This window comes from Babylonia areolata, chromosome 14, assembly GCF_041734735.1.
Source record: "Babylonia areolata isolate BAREFJ2019XMU chromosome 14, ASM4173473v1, whole genome shotgun sequence".
Lineage (NCBI taxonomy): Eukaryota > Metazoa > Mollusca > Gastropoda > Neogastropoda > Buccinidae > Babylonia > Babylonia areolata.
This window is the reverse complement of record NC_134889.1, coordinates 15,430,676-15,452,763: the sequence shown is the minus strand read 5'-3', so window position 1 is coordinate 15,452,763 and position 22,088 is coordinate 15,430,676. Positions and strand designations below refer to the sequence as shown.

The 22,088-nt window shown below is 41.9% G+C and overlaps 1 protein-coding gene across 2 annotated transcripts in view; it reads right to left on the bottom strand.

Moving 5' to 3' along the window:
- LOC143289862 (uncharacterized) overlaps positions 1-22,088 on the bottom strand; it is a 35,618-nt gene that overhangs the window by 4,428 nt on the left and 9,102 nt on the right. For both annotated transcript variants that reach the window (XM_076599056.1, XM_076599057.1), the window contains exons 3-11: positions 21,662-21,773; positions 21,042-21,327; positions 17,896-18,132; positions 17,305-17,468; positions 16,883-17,042; positions 12,165-12,256; positions 6,313-6,562; positions 865-948; positions 336-439 (exon numbers count right to left, since the gene is read on the bottom strand). In XM_076599056.1, the coding sequence (XP_076455171.1) occupies positions 336-439; positions 865-948; positions 6,313-6,562; positions 12,165-12,256; positions 16,883-17,042; positions 17,305-17,468; positions 17,896-18,132; positions 21,042-21,327; positions 21,662-21,773 (1,489 nt within the window). The remainder of the gene's footprint in view (positions 1-335; positions 440-864; positions 949-6,312; positions 6,563-12,164; positions 12,257-16,882; positions 17,043-17,304; positions 17,469-17,895; positions 18,133-21,041; positions 21,328-21,661; positions 21,774-22,088) is intronic.

Genomic DNA, 22,088 nt, shown 5'->3' with positions numbered 1-22,088 from the left:
TTTTCTGTTACCACTGTTTTCCAGTCCCGATATTTCTGCTTCATACTAATATATTGGCTGAACTGAAATTGAAATTTACAAGCCTAGGAGCCAAAGGAGAAAGATTAGAGAGGGTGTCAGAAATATATATATATATATATATATATATATATATATATATATAGAGAGAGAGAGAGAGAGAGAGAGAGAGAGAGAGAGAGAGAGAGAGAGAGAGAGATCTGATTTGGTTTGGTTTGGTTCGGTCTGGTTTGGTTTGGTTGTATTTCGGTAAATACACGGATCTGGAGTCTGGAGTCTAACAGAGTGATGGACAGACACCGTGTACAGATACACACCATCAGGAACTTGGTGGGGTCATACGGGTAGCTGTGTCGCAGTTTCCCATCTTTGATGTTGTCCTCAGTGCAGGGGTTGTCCAGTGGTAAGGTCCAATCAACGCCTGGTATAATAATGATGATAATAATAATAACAACAACAATACTACTACTACTACTACTACTGCTGATGATGATAATGATGATGATGATGATGATAATAATAATAATGAGGAGGAGGAGGAGGAGAAAAAGAAGAAGATGATGATGATGATGAAGAATACAAGACGATATGGAGCTGAATCTGAAAAAGGAGAGAGTCAGTTAGAAATAGAATAAGAGAGAGAGAGAGAGAGAGGTGCAGACAGACAGACGGACAGACAGAAGGATGCAAAGGACAGAGAGATAGTGTGTGTCAATGTGTGAGTGCACGTGTGTCTATATATGTATGTATGTATGCATGTGGAGGTTGGGGGTGCGGGGGGTGGGGGGAGAGGGTGTGGTGGTGAATGAGAGAAGCAGAGAAGAGGAAATATCCAAGGGAACTCACTCTGAGAGCAGAATCCGGCATCCCTTACATCGTCCTCAGTGCAGTCCCTTGTCACTCCGTTCTCTACACAACTCACCTGGACACCTGTCAGATCGATCGGTCAATCAATCGAATCATCAGTCAGTCAGTCCACTGATCAATCATTGCTCTAAACTGAACAATCACTCGTTAATGAAAATCGATAAACCAACCATTTACTTTAATTGATCGATCCCTTGTTAATTTTGATTGATCAATCGATATTTTTTTCCTAATGGAACAATCGTTAATTTTAATTGACCAATGACTTATCAATTCTGACGATCAACCATACGGTATTTTTTTTTATCAATCGACTGTTCACAGAGTCGAGTGTGCTGTGGGTTGAGATGGGAAGACTTGAACAGGAAGACCCGCAGTCTTTGAAAATGTTACCCAAACTTCCTGACCAACACTGTAGGTGTCTGCGTCTCCAGGGTCTGGTTGACGCCGAGATGAATATACTTATTATGAGAGTACTACAGCGTACATCAAGTAGTCCCCAATCAAACAAACAAACAAAAGAAAGAAAAAAGAAAAAAAGACTTACTTCCCACAATCAAAGCCATGTTTAAATATGTTCTGGAAACAGGGTGTTATCCAGATTTAAGGAAAAAGGGTGTATCAATCCCATGTAAAAAAAAAAAAAAAAAAAAAAAAAAAAAGGGGGGGGGGGGGGCAATAAATCAAACGAAATAACTTCAGATGAATAACTATCAATTGCTCTTTAAGTAGTCTGTTTAGTCTGATCATCATCAGCAGATTGAATAATAATTTAGAACAAGCAATATACTTGCAAAAGAATAAGCAGGTTTTAGATAAGATTTCAGAACTACGGACCATTTTTGTGTTTAAAAAAAGTTGATAAGACTGAAAGAATAGATTATATGCATTTTTCGTAGATTTAAAAAAAACACAACCTTTGACAACATTTCGCATGTAGGTATAGACTACAAAAATAAGTATACGATGTAGGTGCTTCAATTTGGAAAAAAAAAAAGTATATACAAACACAAAAGTCTGTACTCGCAATGAAAATGGATTCGCCACTTCAGTATATATTCGAAGATGAGTATTGCAGGGAAATGCACTAAGCCCCACATTTTTCAATATATTCATAAAATGATATTGTGAACTGTTTCCCGTATACCGATTTACCAACAGTTTGTCTGAAAACAGTGGTATCTCTTGTCTTTATATGCTGATGATTTAATACTTCTTTCAAAATGTTGACTTAATCTTTAGCTAAAACTAAACCAGTTGTGAAAAACTAGGTATTCAAACCAATAGGGACAAGACAAAAGTAGTCGAAATCAGACCACGATCTAAGTTACTCTGTCTTTTTTTTTCTTTCTTTTTTTTTGAAATACGGAACGACAGTCACAGAAGCAATTGAACAGTATAAATATCTAGGAATACTATTCCGTACATTATGCATTTCTGAAAAGGTTTCAGAACACCTAGCAAAACAAGGGAATAAGGATCCAAAAGTCTTAAAAGAAAGTTCAAGAATGAAAACATAAGCATACGTATAATCTCAGAATTTTTTGATCGTCTTGTTTCACATGTCCTAACGTATAGAAAAAGATATAGTTCCCCACCAAACGAACACTGGGTGTCCAGAAAAAGCCAAAAATTTAGTAATACTCGGTGAAGTAAGTAACTTTTTTTTTTTTTTTTAAACTTTTTTTTTAATTTTCCAAAAACATGTATACAATACAGAGAATAGTATGAACCAAACCGTATACAACGAACAGTAGCATCTTCCACTACAGAGAGATAGATAAGACAAAATAAAACAAAACAGGCTATAGCAAGGCAAAACAAATCTGTAACAACAACATCAACAGCAATAACAACAACAACAAACAAATAAACAAACAAACACACACACAAAAACAAAAAAAAATTAAAAAAATTTAAAAATTTTTTAAAAAATAAAAAGAAGAAAGGAAGATTTGTCCAATCATTCAATCAATCAATGCTTACATCTTAATGATTGTAGTAATCATGGTGATTTAAGATGACATTAATAGTAAATAGCCTAGACCAGTTGTGACATAGCAACAGCATCAAATGTATCAACTATTATAGTAATGGTATCTAGGGTAAGGCGAAAGCGAGTGGTGAAATTATAATGTCATAATAATAATGATCATGAGTATACCACTTCTGCATTATTGGAAAAGAAAACTTGTGATTGGTCACATTGTAAAGACAACAGCAACTATAAAAGTTTAAAAAAAATAAACAAATAATACATATTGAGAAATAAATAAAGACATGTTAGTACAAAGTAAGGACTGTTATATAGAATGGTAACTATGGAACATGTGAAATTATGATTAAGTAACAGTTTCCATAATTGGAAGGTAACTGTTCCACTTTGTACGGAAAGCATGATGGTTCATTAGTATATAAGATGCATGTTCTTCGATTTTGTATCTGTATCTGAGCTGTGTTTTAAATGCATTGAGTTGTGGTGGTTGTTTATTGAATTTGCATTTGTACAGAAAGTTTTTGGCAAGTAAAATAATAAAATCTAAAATGTCATCTGTAGCAAATGTGTGTGAGTTTCCAAATAAAACTAATTCTTCACATAATTGGGCATTGTATACATTATTGCATTTGTTATTAATATCAGTTTGGAAAGCAGTCCAAAATCTCTGCACAATCTCACATCTCCAAAAAAGGTGTTCAATGGTTTCTGGATGTGATCCACAGAAGCTACATTTATCATTATGAGAGATATTCATCTGTTTCAGTGATTTGTTTGTTGCAATAATCCTATGAACTAATCTTATTTGAAACCATTTTAAGTTAACATCACTTATTTTGTGTATTTTGTGAAATGTCTGTTTCCAATTAATGTTCAGTTGCAACAAATCGTTCCATTTCTTACAGCATTTAGGGGTCGTATTGTTTTTAACTAGAGTATCATAATAAACTTTTGTTCCTTTTTTCACTGAATATATCATTTGTAATGATTTTCTCATCTGCAAAGCAGTGTTATTATCAATTTTAATGTTTAGGTTTTTTTTATATAATTTCTAACTGACCTTATGCAACCATTTAAAGTAAGGAAATTTGTTATATTTCCATGCTTTTGACTAAAATCTTCATAGGAAAGGAAACTACTGTCCCCGTGCACTAGATGAGAAATATTCCAGACCCCCTTTTCCATCCAATTTCTGTATGATAAAATCTTACTTCCAATTTTAATATTTTGGTTCAGAAAGATTGGTTCTGCTAAAACTTCTTTACTACTTAATAGTGGGACCTTCTGACAAAATTCTTTGTAGGCTTGGAAAACATGGATCCAGAACTTATTCTTATCATTAGGTGTTGGTAGTCAGGGTCCATATCTATCAATATCTTTGATAACTGGATTGCTTTCTTTTATTATTATTGTCCATTTATGGTTTGAAAACTTTAATTTACGTATCCAGCTCAGTTTAAGACCTTTAATAAATTGTTTGATGTCAAACATTCCTAATCCTCCTAATATTGTACTTTTAATTACTGTTTTTCTACTTATTCGATCCTGTTTTTTGTTCCAAATAAACTTGAAACATGCCTTCTGCAGCTCATCAATATATTCATCAGGTGGATTTGGTAGAAACATCCATAACTGGGTTATTTTTGATAAAATCAGTGACTTGAGAACAGCTATCCTTCCTAAAGGGGTAATCGGTCTTTTTATCCATATTCTAAATAACATTCTAATTTCAGACATTTTGTCTTTATAGTTTAATTCCTCACATTCTTCTAAATCAACAGTAAACCACACTCCTAAGATTTTGAATTTTGGTGGGTTCCATACCATTTTTAAATGAGGTAGATATCTAATTTGACATTGTTTTCTGCTACCCAGCCATATTGCTTGAGTTTTACCTGCATTCATATATAATCCTGAAAAACTACTAAACGAGTCAGTTGTCCTTATGATCTCCTCAAACGATATTCTATCTCCTTTGGTCATCAGTTGGGTGTCATCTGCAAACTGTGCAATTTTATGATCTGTATTATTAATATTAATACCTTTAATCAGTTTATTTTCTCTTATCATTATGCCAAGGATTTCAACACATAGAAGAAATAAGTAGGGTGAAATGGGATCACCTTGACGACATCCTCTCTCTACTGGAAACCAAGAAGACGCCGTTCCGTTTACTACTACTGCTGATTTAATATTTTGATAAAAGGTACTTATCCATCTACAGAAGACTGGACCAAATCCAAATGCTTTTAACACTTTCATCATGAAAGTGAAGTCAACAGTATCAAAAGCTTTTTCAAAATCTATACAAATCAATAAACCAGGCAACTGCTTTGAATTTAAATAATGAATCATATCATATATTAATCTAATATTGTCACCAATAAATCTGTTAGACATAAATCCTGTTTGGTCATCACTAATTAAAGAGGACAGCACAGACTTAACTCTATTTGCTAAGCAAGAAGATCCAATTTTATAAACAACATTTAATAAAGATATCGGTCTCCAGTTCTTAATAAATTCTCTTGGTTTGTCACCCTTTGGTATACAAATTATTATGCCTTCTTTCTGTGTTTGTGACAGTTCACCTTTCTTCAAACCTTCATTTAGTGACCTGACAATTAAGTATCCAAGTAACTTTTAATGTGATCAGTCAAATGATAAACTTTTGGTTTCAAATAACACGGGTACATGCAAATCCGTATATAGCACCTGCGTTGGATGATATGCTAACACGGGAGACAAAGCAGCGAACATGGATTAACCTCGTTAGAATTATATTACAACATCTTGGTTTAGTACACGTTTGGAGTAATCAGCCCGCATTCAATATTCACAGTCTCCGTTATGTCATCATGAATTAACTAGAATACGAACGTGCTTTATATTGGAAGAGAAACAATTCTGAAAACAAATCAAAATTACTATTTTGTATTGATGAATACAGAATCGAACCTTATTTTCTTGAAGAATACCTTATTTATATAAATATAAAACGGTCGCTGTGCAAAGTAATAATATCCTGTCATGATCTTGTAATGGAAAAGGGTATATATTTTGACATACAAAAAGAATGAGACTATGCCTACAATGTCAAACAATTGAGGATGAATATCATTTCATAGATGACTGCGGGATATACAAAGAAATTATAGAATTTATACACAACATTCAGCAAAAACACATTTCAAAATACGATTAAACCTAGTCAGCTGATACCCGAACAAACGTGCAGGAATATTTGAAAAATGTGTCTATAACTGCTGCCAAAAACGTCATGGCAAGGAGAACTAATTCAATTTCTTGTTTTGTATTCTATTTTTTGTTAATTAACTTACTTTTTTCTGTATGGTATGTGTGACTGCGTTCGTGAGTCTTAAAACCCTGTTCAGGTTTAATTGACAGATAAATCTGATTCTGATTCACACCTGTCTTGACTCCAGGGCCCACAGTCCAGCTGTAGTCAGTGCAGTTGCTCAGGGCTTCCGCTGAGGCCGGCAGGCGGGTTCCTACCACCGTGACGTAGACAGGGGTTCCCTGGGGCAGGGTTTCCACGATCCGCAGGACTGCGGGATGCCCCGGGGTTGCAGTGTAGAGTCCGTCAAACACCTGAGGGCCGGGCTTAGGGTCCGTGGTGGACACGTAGACGTGCAGAATTCCGCAGGACACTTCGGCCACCTGGATATTGAAAGGTGAGTGAGAGAAGCGTGAGTTGAGTGGTTGTGTGTTGTGCTGTGCTGTGCTATGCTGTGCTGTACTGTGCTGTGCTGTACTGTGCTCTGCTGTATTGTACTGTCATGCTGTGCTGTGCTGTGCTACGCTGTGCTGTGCCGTGCTGTACTGTACTGTGCTGTGCAGAGCTGTGTTGTGTTGTGCTGTACTGTGCTGTGTCATGCTGTGCTGTGTCATGCTGTGCTGTGCTTTGCTGCGCCGTGCTGTACTGTGCTGTGATGTGCTGTGTTGATCTGTACCATGCTGTGCTGTGTTGTGTTGTCTTTTCCGGTAGTGACTTCTGTGGCCCACGTGTGTGTGTGTGGGTGTGTGTGTGGGGGGGGTGGGGGGGGGGGGAACTGTCTGTGTGTCCGTGTGTGTGTGTGTGTGTGTGTGTGTGTGTGTGTGTGTGTGTGTGTGTGTGTGTGTGTTGCCATTTTTTCTGGAAAAACTTTGTCCGTCATTACCAAAGTTGGCTTAAAGATAGTAGGAAAAAAAAATCTTCACAGTCATACCAATAACAGATTGCAAGTCTCCCGAATTAAGCCGTGTTTCCCGTATCATTAACGGTTTATTTCGTTGAGGCCATTTCTGGGGTTCCGAAAACGCCATATAACCGCATCTCGGTTGCAGTAGCGTTGGCGATGCTTAGTGAGAAGACGGCGCAAACTCATTTTTCTTGTTCGCAATTAAATGGAAAGAAATACAAATTCTGGACAGAACACATACAGTGACACAGACTACATCATCAACGTGTTTACTGGATATTAATATTTAAAGTTGATACTCAATTAACTAGAATGGGAATAAATGACAAATTGAATCGACCGTGTCGTACTTTCCCGGCGAGTGTAACTAAACTTGTACATCTGTCTAGATCCAGAGAAAACGGCTAAATGTTGTAGTATGGTTGCGGCGATGGCGACGTCTCATTTACCGCGGACTTTTAAGAATTCTTAAATGCCCGAGATACACCAAATTGATGTGATTTAAACATCGTTATCACTTCGATTAACACAATCGATTTATCGCCCTTTAAACACCACACTTAAATGTTATTTTTTGAACGTCATTCTTGGATCCGCAATAGTGAAGTGACTAAGACAATTTCTTCCCATCCGATCATTCTGGGTTCGAATCTGCGTTCAGGCCTTTTTTTTTCTTTCTTTTTTTTTTTTTTTTTTTAACTCGAAGCTTTATAATAATACAGAACATACTTTAACGATTAGATTTTTTAAATAGTGTATCACAAGTGAGTCTTGAAGGCCTTTGATCTCTTGTTTTAGACCTCTTTCAAATTATGTCCAAAACGTCAGTTGTACATGACTACACTCCCATAAATAATGCAAAATTGTGTCTTTTTTATCGTTGCAGAAAATACACTTGCTACCTGGGAGTACTTCCATGTCCGTCAGAAAAGAACCTGTCACAGGAATTTGATAACTGATTTTTATCTGGAACAATTTCAATCTTATCTCTTGATTTTTTCTTGTATCAAAAATATAGTCTTCCATTCAAGCGTGTTTTCAAAAATCAAGTCCAAGTTTTTACAGGCATTTGGTAGTTCTGGTTTTCCAATTAGTACATGATAGAAATACTAATTCCTTTTGGAAGTTTTATCATTACAGTATTTTATGCTTTATCAAAACTGGGTCCATTCTGATAGGAACAACGAGCTAGCCCTTCAACACCCAGCTTTCCCAAGCCCTGCGGCGATGGAGAAGTGGTAACGGGGACAGGCAGAGGATGCTGCTGGCAGTTCCTAGTCACGACTCTGCACGCAAGCGGCTGTGGGGTGATGGTCGTCCGCCGTAGACTGGGGCAGATGCGGCGCCCGTATCCTCCCACAGTGTCAGAGCAGCCATTTATAGGGACAGCACTGCTCTCCCCACATGGGGAAGGGATCCCTAAACAAAGCCTGCCTCGCCTTGTACCTTGTAGGAAACCGCACCTACTTGGACATCCAACACTAGCGGTCGAAAACAACAGAAGAAAAGAACCAGAAGTCATGCCCTGACTCTGGGTGCCTAGAATGTTCGCACCCTTTTAAACAGAGACGACAGACCAGAAAAGCACACAGCGCTCATTGCTAGAATGCTTGATCGCTACTAGGTGGACATAGCAGCCCTGAGTGAAACCAGGTTTGCAGGTGAAACCCAGCTGGAGGAAGGTGGAGGGGGCTACACCTTCTACTGCATTGGGAAGCCAGATGGCACCCCAAGAACCTCAGGCATGGGCTTTGCCACACGAACCAAATTTGCACGACAGCTTGACAGTTTTCCATGTGAGATAAACGATAGGCTGATGACCCTGTGTCTGAAGCTGTCCGAGGATCACTTCTCCACAGTAATCAGCTGCTATGCCCTGATGATGACCAACCCTGATGACATCAAAGAAGCTTTCTACGCGGAGCTAAGCCGCACCATTTCAGCGGTAGACAGAAAGGACAGGCTGATCATCCTTAGGTATTTCAATGCCCGCATCGGCGTGGACTTCTCCTCGTGGCCAAAAGTCCTAGGACAGCACGGTACTAGCAAGTGCAACTCCAACGGACTGCTTTTGCTCTCGCTCTGCGCGCAGCATGGACTGACCATCACCAACACCCTCTTCCATCAAGCGGACAAGTACAAGAACACATGGATGCACCCCCGCTCCAAGCAATGGCGTATGCTGGACTATGCCATTGTCCGGCAGAGGGACAGAGGTGATGTTTCCATTACACGCTGCATGAGAGGATCAGTCTGTTGGTTGGACCATCGTCTGGTACGCAGCAAGATGAACATCAGACTTGCACGCAGGCTCCAACCAGCCAGGCAGAAACCCCATAGGAAGCTGAACATCCACCGCTTCCCTATCACCAAGGACGTGCTGCAGAAGCAAATCCAAGCAGCTCTCCAAGAAATTCCTGCATTGACTGATATAGAAGAGGTATGGAGCACCTTTAGAGATGCTATGTACACAGCAGCAGCTGACACACTCGGCTTTGTACTTGGAGCCACAAAGACTGGTTTGACGAGAACGACACTGGAATCCCCGAGCTCCTGAACACACTGCATATACGGCATCAGGATCACATTTCTGATAAAGACTGCCAGAGGAAGAAGAACCAGTTCTTGCAAACCAAGCAACTCGTACAGAAGAGGCTGCGTGAGAGGATGAACACCTTGTGGGAGAGAAAGTTTGAAGACCTTCAGTCTGCTGCTGATGATCACGACATGAAGACCTTCCATGATGGTATCCGAGCTGTGTATGGGCCGAGAGTCACAGGATCAACCCCTGTCCGAGCCTTGAACCAGACCACCCTCCTGACAGACAAGAAAGACATCCTTGCCCGCTGGGCAGAGCACTTCAACACCCTCCTCAACAGGGACTTGTCCATATCTGACGAGGTAATTGCAGCCCTCCCACAGCTACCAGTCAATGACTCGCTAGCTGCCCCTCCCACCAAGGCCGAGACCCAGAAGGCCCTGAAGCTGACAACGTCAGGAAAAGCACCAGGAGCGGATGGAATCCAGACTGACATCTACAAGTATGGAGGCGAGGTGCTGACGACAAACTGACCGCCCTGTTCCAGTCTATCTGGGAGAGAGGGGAGGTCCCCCAGGATTTCCAGGATGCTTCAATTGTCCACATTTACAAACAGAAGGGAGACAAAACATCCTGCGATAACCACCGTGGAATCTCTATCCTCTGCATCGCCGGCAAGATCTTCGCCTGCATCATACTGAACAGACTGGTTGACCATGTCTCCAACACAGTCATCCCTGAAGTACAGTGCGGCTACCGCTCAGGCAGGGGAACATGTGACATGATGTTTGCCGTACGCCAGATGCAAGAGAAGTGCCGTGAACAGAACGAGGAGCTCCACATGGTCTTTGTAGACCTGACTAAGGCCTTCGACACGGTGAACCGCCGTTGTCTGTGGAAGATCCTCCTAAAGTTCGGCTGCCCAGACATCCTAATCCAGCTGATTGCGTCATTCCACGATGGCATGCAGGCGAGAGTACAGGAAAATACTGACATGTCGGATCCGTTCCCTGTGGTAAATGTATTGAAGCAGGGCTGCGTCCTGGCACCCACAATGTTCTCCATTCTCTTCACTGCCATGCTGATTGACGCCTTCCAAGACTGACCGGGGCATCTACATTCAGTTTCGCACAGATATCGCAAACTTTTCAATTTGCGGCGACTCCAAGCCAAGTCCAAGGTGTTTGAGGCACTGTTGAGAGAGTTCCTCTTCGCTGATGACTGCGCGCTTGCTGCACACACCCATGAGGACATTATGGACAGGTTCTCAACCTCCTGCAGGCGCTTTGGACTCACCATCAGCCTCAGCAAGACTGAGTCCATGTACCAACCAGCTAGCTCACAGAACGCCAGTACCTCCCCCCCCCATCCCCCCCTTCCCCCACCTGCAATCAAGATCGATGACACAGAGATCAAGTCAGTCGACGAGTTTTGCTACCTGGGCAGCACTCTATGCAGCAACGGAGCCCTTGATGCAGAAGTGACGCTGCACATCGCCAAGGCCAGCTCCGCCTTTGGCAGACTCAACAACAGGCTGTGGAACAACAAAGGCATCAAACTCAGCACTAAAATCAAAATTTACAGAGCTGTTGTGCTGACCACGTTGTTCTACTGCTTTGAAACATGGACGATGTATCGCCGTCACATTCAGCACCTTGAGCAGTTTCAACAGAGATGCCTACGAAAGATCCTCGGCATAAAGTGGCAAGACAGGGTCTCCAAACTCCATGTCCTAGAGAGGAGCGGCCTGCCCAGCATCGAAAGCCTGCTGATCCAGTGCCAGCTACGCTGGACAGGACACGTTGTCCGCATGACAGACAGCAGGATCCCGAAGATGCTACTGTATGGACAGCTGAAGGAAAGCCACCGCGAACTTGGAAGACCTTGCAAGCGCTTCAAGGACACCTTGAAGACAAACTTCAAAGCCTGTGACATAGACATCGCTTCCTGGGAAACTGATGCCCTTGAGCACTGTCGTTGGAGGACGCTGTGCTCTAGTGGTATAAAGACGTTTAAAAACAAGAGAACGCTGGCCATTAAGGAGAAGCGTCAGCGAAGGAAGCAGGGCTCAGCTTCTAGAGACGTTATCCTTTGCAACACCTGTGGGAAGTGCTGCACATCCAGAATCGGCCTCTTCTCCCATATGACGACACACACCGACAAATAAGCCTGCCTGCCTACTCATCCGTCGAGCCGACGGGAGACTCCATCATCGCATTAATGCTTTATGCTCCAGGTCAAACCGGATTCTGATCGAATTTTCATTTAGCCTCTAGTTTATCCCGTATCGCATTCGAGATTCACAGACATGATTAAGTTGTGTGTGTGTGTGTGTTGTGTGTGTGTGTGTGTGTGTGTGTGTGTGGTGTGGTGGTGTCTTTTGTTTTACTTTTTGTGTGTTTACATCTCTCTCTCTCTCCTCTCTCTCTTTCTCTCTCTCCCCAGCTCACACACTAACCACCCCTCTATCTATAGCTCTCACACATCACTCACCCACTCTCTCTCTCTCTCTCTCTCTCTCTCTCTCTCTCTCTCTCCTTACGATAGTTTTGTTGTCTCCTGGGACTGGAATATCAACAGTTTTATCGGTGTCGTTGCCTGAAACGTCCCCCTCAGGAGGTACCTTTAAATTGGCTGAAACCAATCAACAAATGAATCAATTAGTCAGTCCGACTGTCAGTCAGTTCGAATCAGTCATCCTGTCATCAGTCTGTATGTCTGTCCGTTGGTCTGTCTGTCTGTCTGTCTGTCTGTGTATCCGTCAATCTCCCAATCTATCTGTGTAATGTTTAATTTGGAAAGCACCACAACCACAGTATTCGTTGGAGGCAGGCTGCATGTTAAATAACAGTATAAGAAAAGAACCAGTGGGACGAGGAAGATGGGGAGGAGAATGAGGAGGAGGAAGAGGAGGAAAACATTTTTTGTAGACTGACGAAACATGTCTCTGTCATAATCCGAAAAGGTGGTGGCGCTGCGCTCAGTGGCGACACGGTGTTTTTGCAGGCTCGTGCTTTTTAGCGTTTTGTGGAGTTTTACCTGTATTAACCTTTTTATACTTGTGCAAGATGGTGTGTGACTGTTCCAAGTGTGTTGTGGTGTCCTGCTGTTCCTGCTCCTGTCTGTGTGGGGCTGTTTTAGCCAAACAACAGGTGTCAACCATGACTGGCTTGCCGCGCCCACCCACTACAACATGGCGGACCTACTTCGACTTCGGTCGTCTGCGCTGTCCAAGATCCGACCTCGTCTCGATCTTCCAAAGGAGCTAAAGCCCCGCAGACGAGGTCGGAAGGGTGGTGTCAGAGCCAAAAACAAGGTCAGAAAATATAAACCCTATCTACCAACTGTCATCGAGGGCAATGTGCAATCACTCAGAAACAAAAACAGACGAACTTCGGCCAACATTTTATCCTGCTCCGATTTTAAAACGTGTAGTTTAATGTGTTTTACAGAAACGTGGCTAAACAGTTTTATTGCTGATGGACAAGTGTCTTTGGGATGGTTTTAGTTTATCAGGGGGGGGATAGGACTGAAGATGCGGGGAAGAAGGGGGGAGGTGGGGGGGGGGGGGGGGGTGTTTTTATCAACAAACAATGGTGTCATCCAAACAATATCACTGTCACACACAAGAATGCTCACCTGTGTTAGAGTTCTTGACCCTTGGAATCAGGCCATACTACTGCCGCGGGAATTTCTCACGTGCACTGACAGTTGTGTATATTCAGCCCCAAAGCCATGCGAGTGAAGCAGAGACGGCAATTGCCAGCCACGTACACGATCTTGAGGCAAAGGGCACCTGACTTTGAAAATTTTAACCGGGGATTTTAATCACTGCTCTCTTAAAAAGACACTCCAAATTTTTACCAGCATGTTACTGTCTTAACCCGTGAGAACAGGACAATTGATTTGTTTTATTCTAATGTACCGATTCTTATTCTTCTGTACAGCTGCCACCCCTTGGACTGTTCTGACCACAGGCCTAACCCCATCTGTTGCCACGTTACAGACCTTTAGTTAAACGTCAGCCGCCTGTGAAAGTGTCAGTGCGTGACTGGTCAGCTGACTCCATTGACACCTTAAGAGACTGTTTTGAGTGCACAGACTGGAATATGTTTGTTGAGGCCACGGACAATGTATGTGAATTCGCAGATACAGTTACAGAATACATTAAGTTTTGTGAAGATTGTGTCGTTCCAGCTAGAGATGTTAAAATTGTTGCCAATACCAAACCCTGGATTTCGAAACAGATCAAAGGTACTCTTAATGCTAAGAAAAATGCTTTTAAGGGAGGGGTAAAAGAAGAGATTGGGGAAGCACAAAGACAGGTTAAGAAAGACTTGCAAGAGGGCAGAGAATACTATAAGCGGAAGATAGGAAACAAATTACTCAGCAGCAACATGAAAGGGGTGTGGGAAGGGATGAAACTAATGAGTGGATACAAAGGTTGAAGGGGGGGGGGGGAAGAAACGGTTTTATCATCATCAGAAGAAGAAGCAAACAAACTGAATGACTTTTTTGCTCGTTTTGATTGTCACGATTTTAGCACAGAAAGACAAGTTTTAAGTGATATTTTAAATGTTAAGAAGACGAAATGCATTGTTGTGTCTGAAGAGGAAGTGCTTTCACAATTAAAACGAGTGAAACCAAACAAAGCACCTGGTCCTGATAGATCCGATCAAATACACTGAAATACTGTGCAGCTCAGCTCTACCAGATTTTAACAATTATTTTTAATCAATCTCTTATTGAATGCAAAATACCCATCTATCGGAAAACTTCCTGCATTATACCTGTACCCAAGAAACACAGTTTCATGTATGAATGAACCTCCGTCCTGTAGCACTGACATCTGCTGTGATGAAAGTTTTGAGAGAGTGATACTTGTCTATTTGCAGGAGTCTGTCAAACCATTTTTAGATCCCTTGCAATTTACATACAGGAGGAACAGATGTACGGATGATGCAATACTTTTTGTCTTGAACAAAATCTATGAACACCTAGACAAATCAAATACCTGTGTCCGCCTGTTGTTCTTTGATTTTTCTAGTGCTTTTAATACAATTCAACCTCACCTCTTAGCAAAAAAGCTGATGCACATGGACTCGCTTTTCCGACGATTTTATGGAATTTAGACTCTTACTAAAAGGCCTCAGTTTGTAAAAATTAAATGATTTTATGTCTACTGTCCTCTTTCACAAACACAGGTGCACCACAAGGCACAGTCCTCTCGCCTTTTCTTTTTACCTTGTATACGGCTGAATGCAGAAGTCTGACCAATTCGTGTCCCTCGTTAAGTTTGCAGATTGACTCCGCACTGACAGGACTTATTACTGATGACGATGACACTGACTACCGAAGAGAAATTGACAGGTTTGTGAACTGGTGTGAAGAAAATTTTCCTTGAGCTGAATGTTGGCAAAACGAAAGAGCTTGTAATCGACTTCAGAAAAAAAAGAAATCAAGTTAAGTAAAATCATGACAAAAAAATGAAGTGGTCGAACAAGTAGACTCATACAAATATCTTGGTGTGATAATCGACATTAAGCTGTCTTGGAATGAAAACTCAACTGCACTCTTAAAAAGAGCAACAGTCGCATGTACTTCTTAGAAAAATGAAATCTTTTAATGTATGCAAGCAGATGCTCCAAATGTTTTACACAATCTGTTGTCTGCAGTGTTTTAACATACGGAGCCGTGTGCTGGGGGGGAAACCTGACCAAACATGACAAAGACAGGTTGGAAAAAGCCATTAGGAAAGCGGGTGGGGTGGTGGGTATAAGACAAGACACCTTAGTGACATGCACAATAGAAAACTGACTGACGAGACTAATAACAATTTTTGACCGACGAAAGACACCCACTACATGATGACATTAATAGCAGAAGGCCAGACATAAGTGGTTGGTTTAGAGCTCACGCGCAAGAACATCTCGATACATTAATTCATTTATTCCTACAGCCGTTCGCGCACACCAATCAAAACATCAATACACTAACTCCATGAGTAAACCCTCCCACCCCCCAAGCCCCCCTCGCCACAGCAACACCTGAACTTCACCAGCAGACGAGGTATGGGAGCAGACATTATGCGTGCATGTGGGGACTGAACGGGTGAGCACGGGCAAGCATTTCTGTGTGTGTGTGATCGGAAGTGATTTTTAAATATTTTCTTATTTTACTTGGATTTCATGTATCTTAATGTTAATGTACTAATTTTATTGCCGTGACATATGTTATGTGCATGCATACGTTGTATGTATGTGTGTGAGTGTGTGTGTGAATTAGTGTGTGTGTGTGTGTGCGCGCGCGCGCGCGCGTGTGTGTGTGTGTGTGTGTGTGTGTGTGTGTGTGTGCATTTTACTTATATATACGATTTAGTCCCTTGATGTTTTTATTTATGTATTGTTGTACAATACCTTATGGTCTTAACGTGTGTGTGCGTGTGTGTGTGTGTGTGTGTGTGTGTGTGTGTACGTGCGTGCGTGCGTGCGTGCGTGCGTGCGCGCATATCATTTTTAGTAATCTATACCCTTTTTTGTTGGATGTTTTCATTTGTTAATATTGTTGTGCAATACCCTATTGTCTTAACATGAGTGTGTGTGTGGGGGGGGGGGGGGGGGGGGTTAATATATCGTCAGCTATTGGGAATTCTTATTTGACTAGTTTTAATCTCTTCTTATGTTGCGCATGATGATTTATGCCAGTGTTTACAACGAGCCTGTGATTGCACAACTTAATTTCCATGTGGATTATTAAAGTGTTTTTGATTTGATTTGAAGACAAGTTCTCTTCTTCTCTATCTGTCTGTCTGTCTGTCTATCTCTGTCTCTCTCCCTCTGTATATATGTCTCTCTCTCTCTTTGTCTCTCTATCCCCCTGTCCCTCCATCCCTGTCTGTCTATCTCTGTCTCCCTCCCCTCCTCCCCACACCCTCTCTGTCTCCCTCGTTGTCCTCTCCCTCCGCCTTATCTCTTTCTCTCCTCTCTCTCTCAGCCTTCTTTTACCCAAACCTCTCCCTCTCCCCCTCCCTTCTTTCCCCAATCAACCTACTTCTTTTTTCTCAACCAACACGTGTGCTGTTTCTAGTTCGTTAGTTCGTTTGTCCTGACTAGCCAGCCAATCCCCCTGAACCCCACTCACTCCCCACCCCGCTCCTTCCTCCTCCCCCTACCCCTCGCCCCTCCCAAGACCATGACCATGACCTTGAACCTGACCCTGACTTTCACAACTTTGCTCCAGACACCCCCTTGAATAACTGACCTTCACACGTGCTCTTCTGGATCTCCGTGATGATGGAGTCGATCTTGTCGAAGCTGTCCATGGTGAAGACGTGCGAGCAGATGGGGTCACTAGCCACGGCTTGCAGTTCTGCCAGTCTGTAGCCCCCCACCCCAATGGCAAACACTGTCGTCCCTTGGTCCTGAATATAACAGAAAAGAATAGAGAATTGCCCCACTCCACCCCTGCGAATCGGGAATAGGCGCATCAGAAAGAATACTGTATCATACTGTAGAAGTATCCGTATACTTCATTCATCACACTGAGTCAAAGGACAAACCAGGAACAGGTGATCGTGAAAAGGCGAATCGAAAAGAACAGACGAATCGAAGATACAGGAATCAAGACAAGGCAGAATCGGGAAGAACAGATATGACTGGCATTGAAGCAACCAGTCACCTAACCTTGAGAAGTTTGGCAGCGTCCCTGGTCAGGGTGAAGGAGCTGGACCTACCGTCCGTCACCAGCACGGCCACTTTCTTCACGTTCTGTCTGGCCCCTCTTCCAGCGTCATATAGGATCTCTCTGGTCTTGTTCAGAGCTAAGGCAGTGTTGGTTCCCAGGCCGACTATTCCGTTTGAGAACACACACACACACACACACACACACACACACACACACACACACACACGCACATATATTCACATATATTCATATTGAATGATTTACTTATGACGATACTTCTATAGCGACTATCCTCGGTCAAAGACAGAGTCATTTGCATAACATGCTGTCTACCTGGGAAAGCCTAGAACCGACCGAGACCTGCTTCTTCTCGGCGCCTCTGTACATATGTTTTCTCACATATACACATTCATACACAATCATACATACATATATACACGTACATGCACACACGTACACATACACGATCCACCGCCCTTCCACCTCCCCCCCTCCCACACACACACAGGAAGGCGTGCGTGTGCTCTCCAACCCCATCCAATCCGTAAATCCCTTCCTCTTGCACTCACACATACACAAAACCCACTTACATTTTGGCGTGCTGAGGAAGGCAGTCTTCACGTCATCCGTGCTGTTGTAGTCGTCAAAGTCAAAGTGGACCGACACAGCACTGGAATAGACGACGTCAGCCACTCGGACGGCGTCCACAGACACGTTCATCACGTCCACCACGGAGGCAGCAAACTGCTTCATCAGTCTGTAGTCAGAGTAACTGACGCTCCCAGAACTGTCCAGGATGAAAGCGACGTCCAGTTTGTCTTTGCAGTCTGGTTGGGGGAAGAGACAATGACAATCAGAATGACAATCACAACGACAAAGTGTTCGTTCTAATTGTTGTCCGCTCAGTGTTATAACACCTTTCAGTCAGAAAGAACAAAACAAGACATACTTGTGAACACATCTCACGTACTTTGCATGATCATTTGAATTGCACACACACACACACACACACAACACACACAAGAGGCGACTTCTTTCACGCACGCTCACACCCGCGCAAGGTCGCGAGCTCCATGTAGCAACCATCCTACCTGCCCCAACAAATGAACATTGAAATAACAACAACAGAGAGGCAGAGAGAAACAGATGTAAAGTGAGACAGATCCAGCCAGCCAACCCAAAAATGATAATAGTGACAACAGTATAGTTTTTATACTACTACTACTGCTACCCTGATGATAATGAAATTAGATTAATTAAAAAAAAGAAAAAAAAAACCACATGCACATATAAATAACAATAATAACAACAACAACAACGCAGATAATCGAACGAATGAACGAACAAACGAAGGAACGAACGATTCTTTTTTCTTTTTTTTTATGAGGGAAAAAGGAATAAGCATAAATGGCTTGTTTTCATCCTGCCCTCATGAAAAGGGAAAGTACAATAAATACTCAATACGAAAGCTTAACATTGCATTCATGAATTTCTATTATGTCACAAAAAAGATGACAACATAAGTGCATGCACAAATAATACTTAGAACAGAAAGAAAAGAAAGAAGAAGGAAGAGATAAAGAGAGACAGACAGACAGACAGATAGACATAAAGATAGACAGACAGACAGACCGACAGATGGACAGACAGAGACAGAGGGACAGAGTGAGAGAGAGAGTGAGAAACAGACAGACACAGAGACAGACAGGCAGACACAGAGAGTGTGAGAATGGGAAAGGTACATTGTATTCACAAATTCTTTCATGAGTTCTGAATGGTACTTTTTGACTCACTAGTGTAAACAAAGTGAGTCTATGTTTTAACCCGGTGTTCGGTTGTCTGTGTGTGTGTGTTTGTGTGTGTGTGTGTGTGTGTGTGTGTGTCCGTGGTAAACTTTAACACTGACATTTTCTCTGCAAATACTTTGTCAGTTGACACCAAATTAGGCATAAAAATAGGAAAAATTCAGTTCTTTCCAGTCATCTTGTTTAAAACAATATTGCACCTATGGGATGGGCACAAAAAATATATAATGAAGCCTAATTATATGTAAACTGCATTTACTGTTATATTTATATTTTTTTTGTATTCTCTAAACTTGGCACTTTGATCTGATATTCTGACCCAACAACAAGAGGAGTCATTATTATCATTTTTTGTTCAAACAGGAACTTCTTTTGCTAAGCATGGAAGTTTTATTTATTTTGCAAACGTTTTGGTGCAGATAGTAAAAAAGGGAAATTACTCTGTAATTAATGCTAGGGCACTTAATTTGCTTTAAACTGATCTTTCTCATCTTAAACATTACATTTTGAAATTATACTCAATACATAAAAAGCTTGGATTTTTTTTAAAGTGTATCACAAGTGAGTCTTGAAGGCCTTGCCTCTCTTGTTTTTAATACATTAAGACTAGTTTGAACATTGAGAATGGTCGATATATCATTCCACAATAAACCGCCTGAGTGTGACAGACTAGATTTAAACAGCTCAATTCTCGGACAGGGTAACATAATCTTATGGACGTGGCGATTTTCGTTTAATCGAAATTTACTGACAATTGAGGGTGGGGCACAACGAGAAAGATTTTGAATATATAAACTGCTTTGTTGTCTTTTAATTTCCATTTCCATTGGAGAATATCCAATAAAGTATGGTCGTCTGGTGTCAATGTGGAGGATTTCGCGAGAACTGATTTTATTGCGTCTGTGAAGACTAAACAGTGGCCTTAGAGTGTTTTCACTTGCAGAATCCCATAGAGTGGATGCATACTTTATATGAGACTCAACGCATGCATGGAAGAACGTTTTTCTAGAATGAACATTTAAGAAATGCTTTATTTTGTTCAGATGTTGCACTTTTTTGTTATGTTTTACATAACATAGAAATGTGATCGGACCATGATAGATTATTGTCCACCACAACTCCAAGAATTTTATTATTGTCAACTTCTGATAACAACAGTGTTTATATAAAGAGGGACAAGTTCATCGAAAATGCTTTGGCGCTTCTGTTGAGTGATGATCATCTTATAATTGGTTTCCTGTAGATGAAGACATATATGGTTTAGTTTTGACCACATGACTAACTTATCAATATTCTCTTGTAACACTAGAGGTACTTCTTTTGTATTACAATGACTGGCATGTAGGGCTGTATCATTTCACGACAAATTGTTAAGTACAATGGTAAATCATTAATGCATTTTGAAAATAGAATGGGTCCAAGGACAGAGCCTTGAGGTACACCATACTTAACAGGCAAAAGAGCAGACTTGGAATCGTTGACTAATACCACTTGTTTTTTGTTAGATACAAATGACGACATCAGATCTAAAGTGCTGTTACACAGTCCATAAATTCTTAGCTTTCTAAGGAAGAACCTGTGGTCAGTCATGTCAAATGCTTTGGCGAAGTCTACAATAAGGACGTCAGTGAATTCATTTTTATGTATATATTACTGAACTATCCACTAGGCTGGTTAGAATTTATCCACTAGGCTGGTTAGAGAAGTATGGCAAGAATGGTATTTCCTAAAACCGGACTGGTTTGGATGAAACAGATGAAAACGAGAGAGAGAGACAGACAGACAGACAGACAGACAGACACTTTCCCAATACCCCCACACCCTCCTATCACCCCCGGCCCCTCCTGACTGCCGTCCCTCTACCGACTCCCCAAAATAGAATTTTTAAAAAAATCTGGTCTTCCTATCCCCCTCCTCCAACCATCACTCACCAAAGTCCGGAGTCTGGGCGGCCTTGGTTACATACACCGATGCCAACTGGCCGTACATCTGGGCCCAGATGGGGGCCTGAGAACTGATGTTCCCAGGCATGTCCGAGGTGCCCAGAGTCCTCAGAGTGTACAGCGCTGCCGCAAGTCCCGAGTACAGAGGTTTCCGCAGGTCTGACCACGTGACGGAAGGCCAGTAGATCTGCAGACTGGACGAGATGTTGTTGCAGGCTTTCACGAGGGCTGGCTGGTTGCAGTTCTTGGTGTTGAGAAACATGGCTTTCGACACCTGCATTGAGGGGTGGTGGACAGGAGAAATAGAATAATACCCACGAAAACGGAGTATGGCTGCCTATAGGGGGTGTAAACACGGTCATGCAAGTAGAAGACCACGGGTGCATACGAGTGAACGTTGGTGGGAGTTACAGCCCACAAAAGAAGAAGAAGAAAAAGAAGAAGAAATTTCCTTTGTCAGTATAAGACACGAGGCACACACATACAACACAAAATATCTAGATCTCTGACTCCCTTCCAGCACCCTCCTCCCAACCCAACCCCCCACCCCCACCCCTCTTGCCAGCCACCCCTCTGTTTCTGTTTAACTCATGTCACGAGCTCCTCACCTGCCAGATGCCACCATCAAAACCAGCCCGGTAGGTGTCGGTGTCGTGGCCGTCACGTGACATGACGTAAGCGGTTCGTCGGAGGAACAGACGATCGTCACTGAAGATGCAACTGTCGAGGTGAAGGCGGACATAAATATTAACGTTCGATAAAACACGACCATCGTTCATAAACTATTTTGGTACCAAGCAAAGAAAGCTCTTTTCAAGTTGAAAGTTGACAATGCCTTTCCCATGAAAACGCATTTCGGGCCATAGCTCTATATTAGAAAGTGGCGACAACAAAATTTCCGTAAGTTACCGTACCTTTCAGAAGTTAGAATTGTAAATTGTTTCACAACTTGACGACTGAACTTCAGAAAATAGGACAAGTTATCTCTCTTTTAAGTAGAAGCAATGCGAGATTACGTATAACACCATCTTCAGC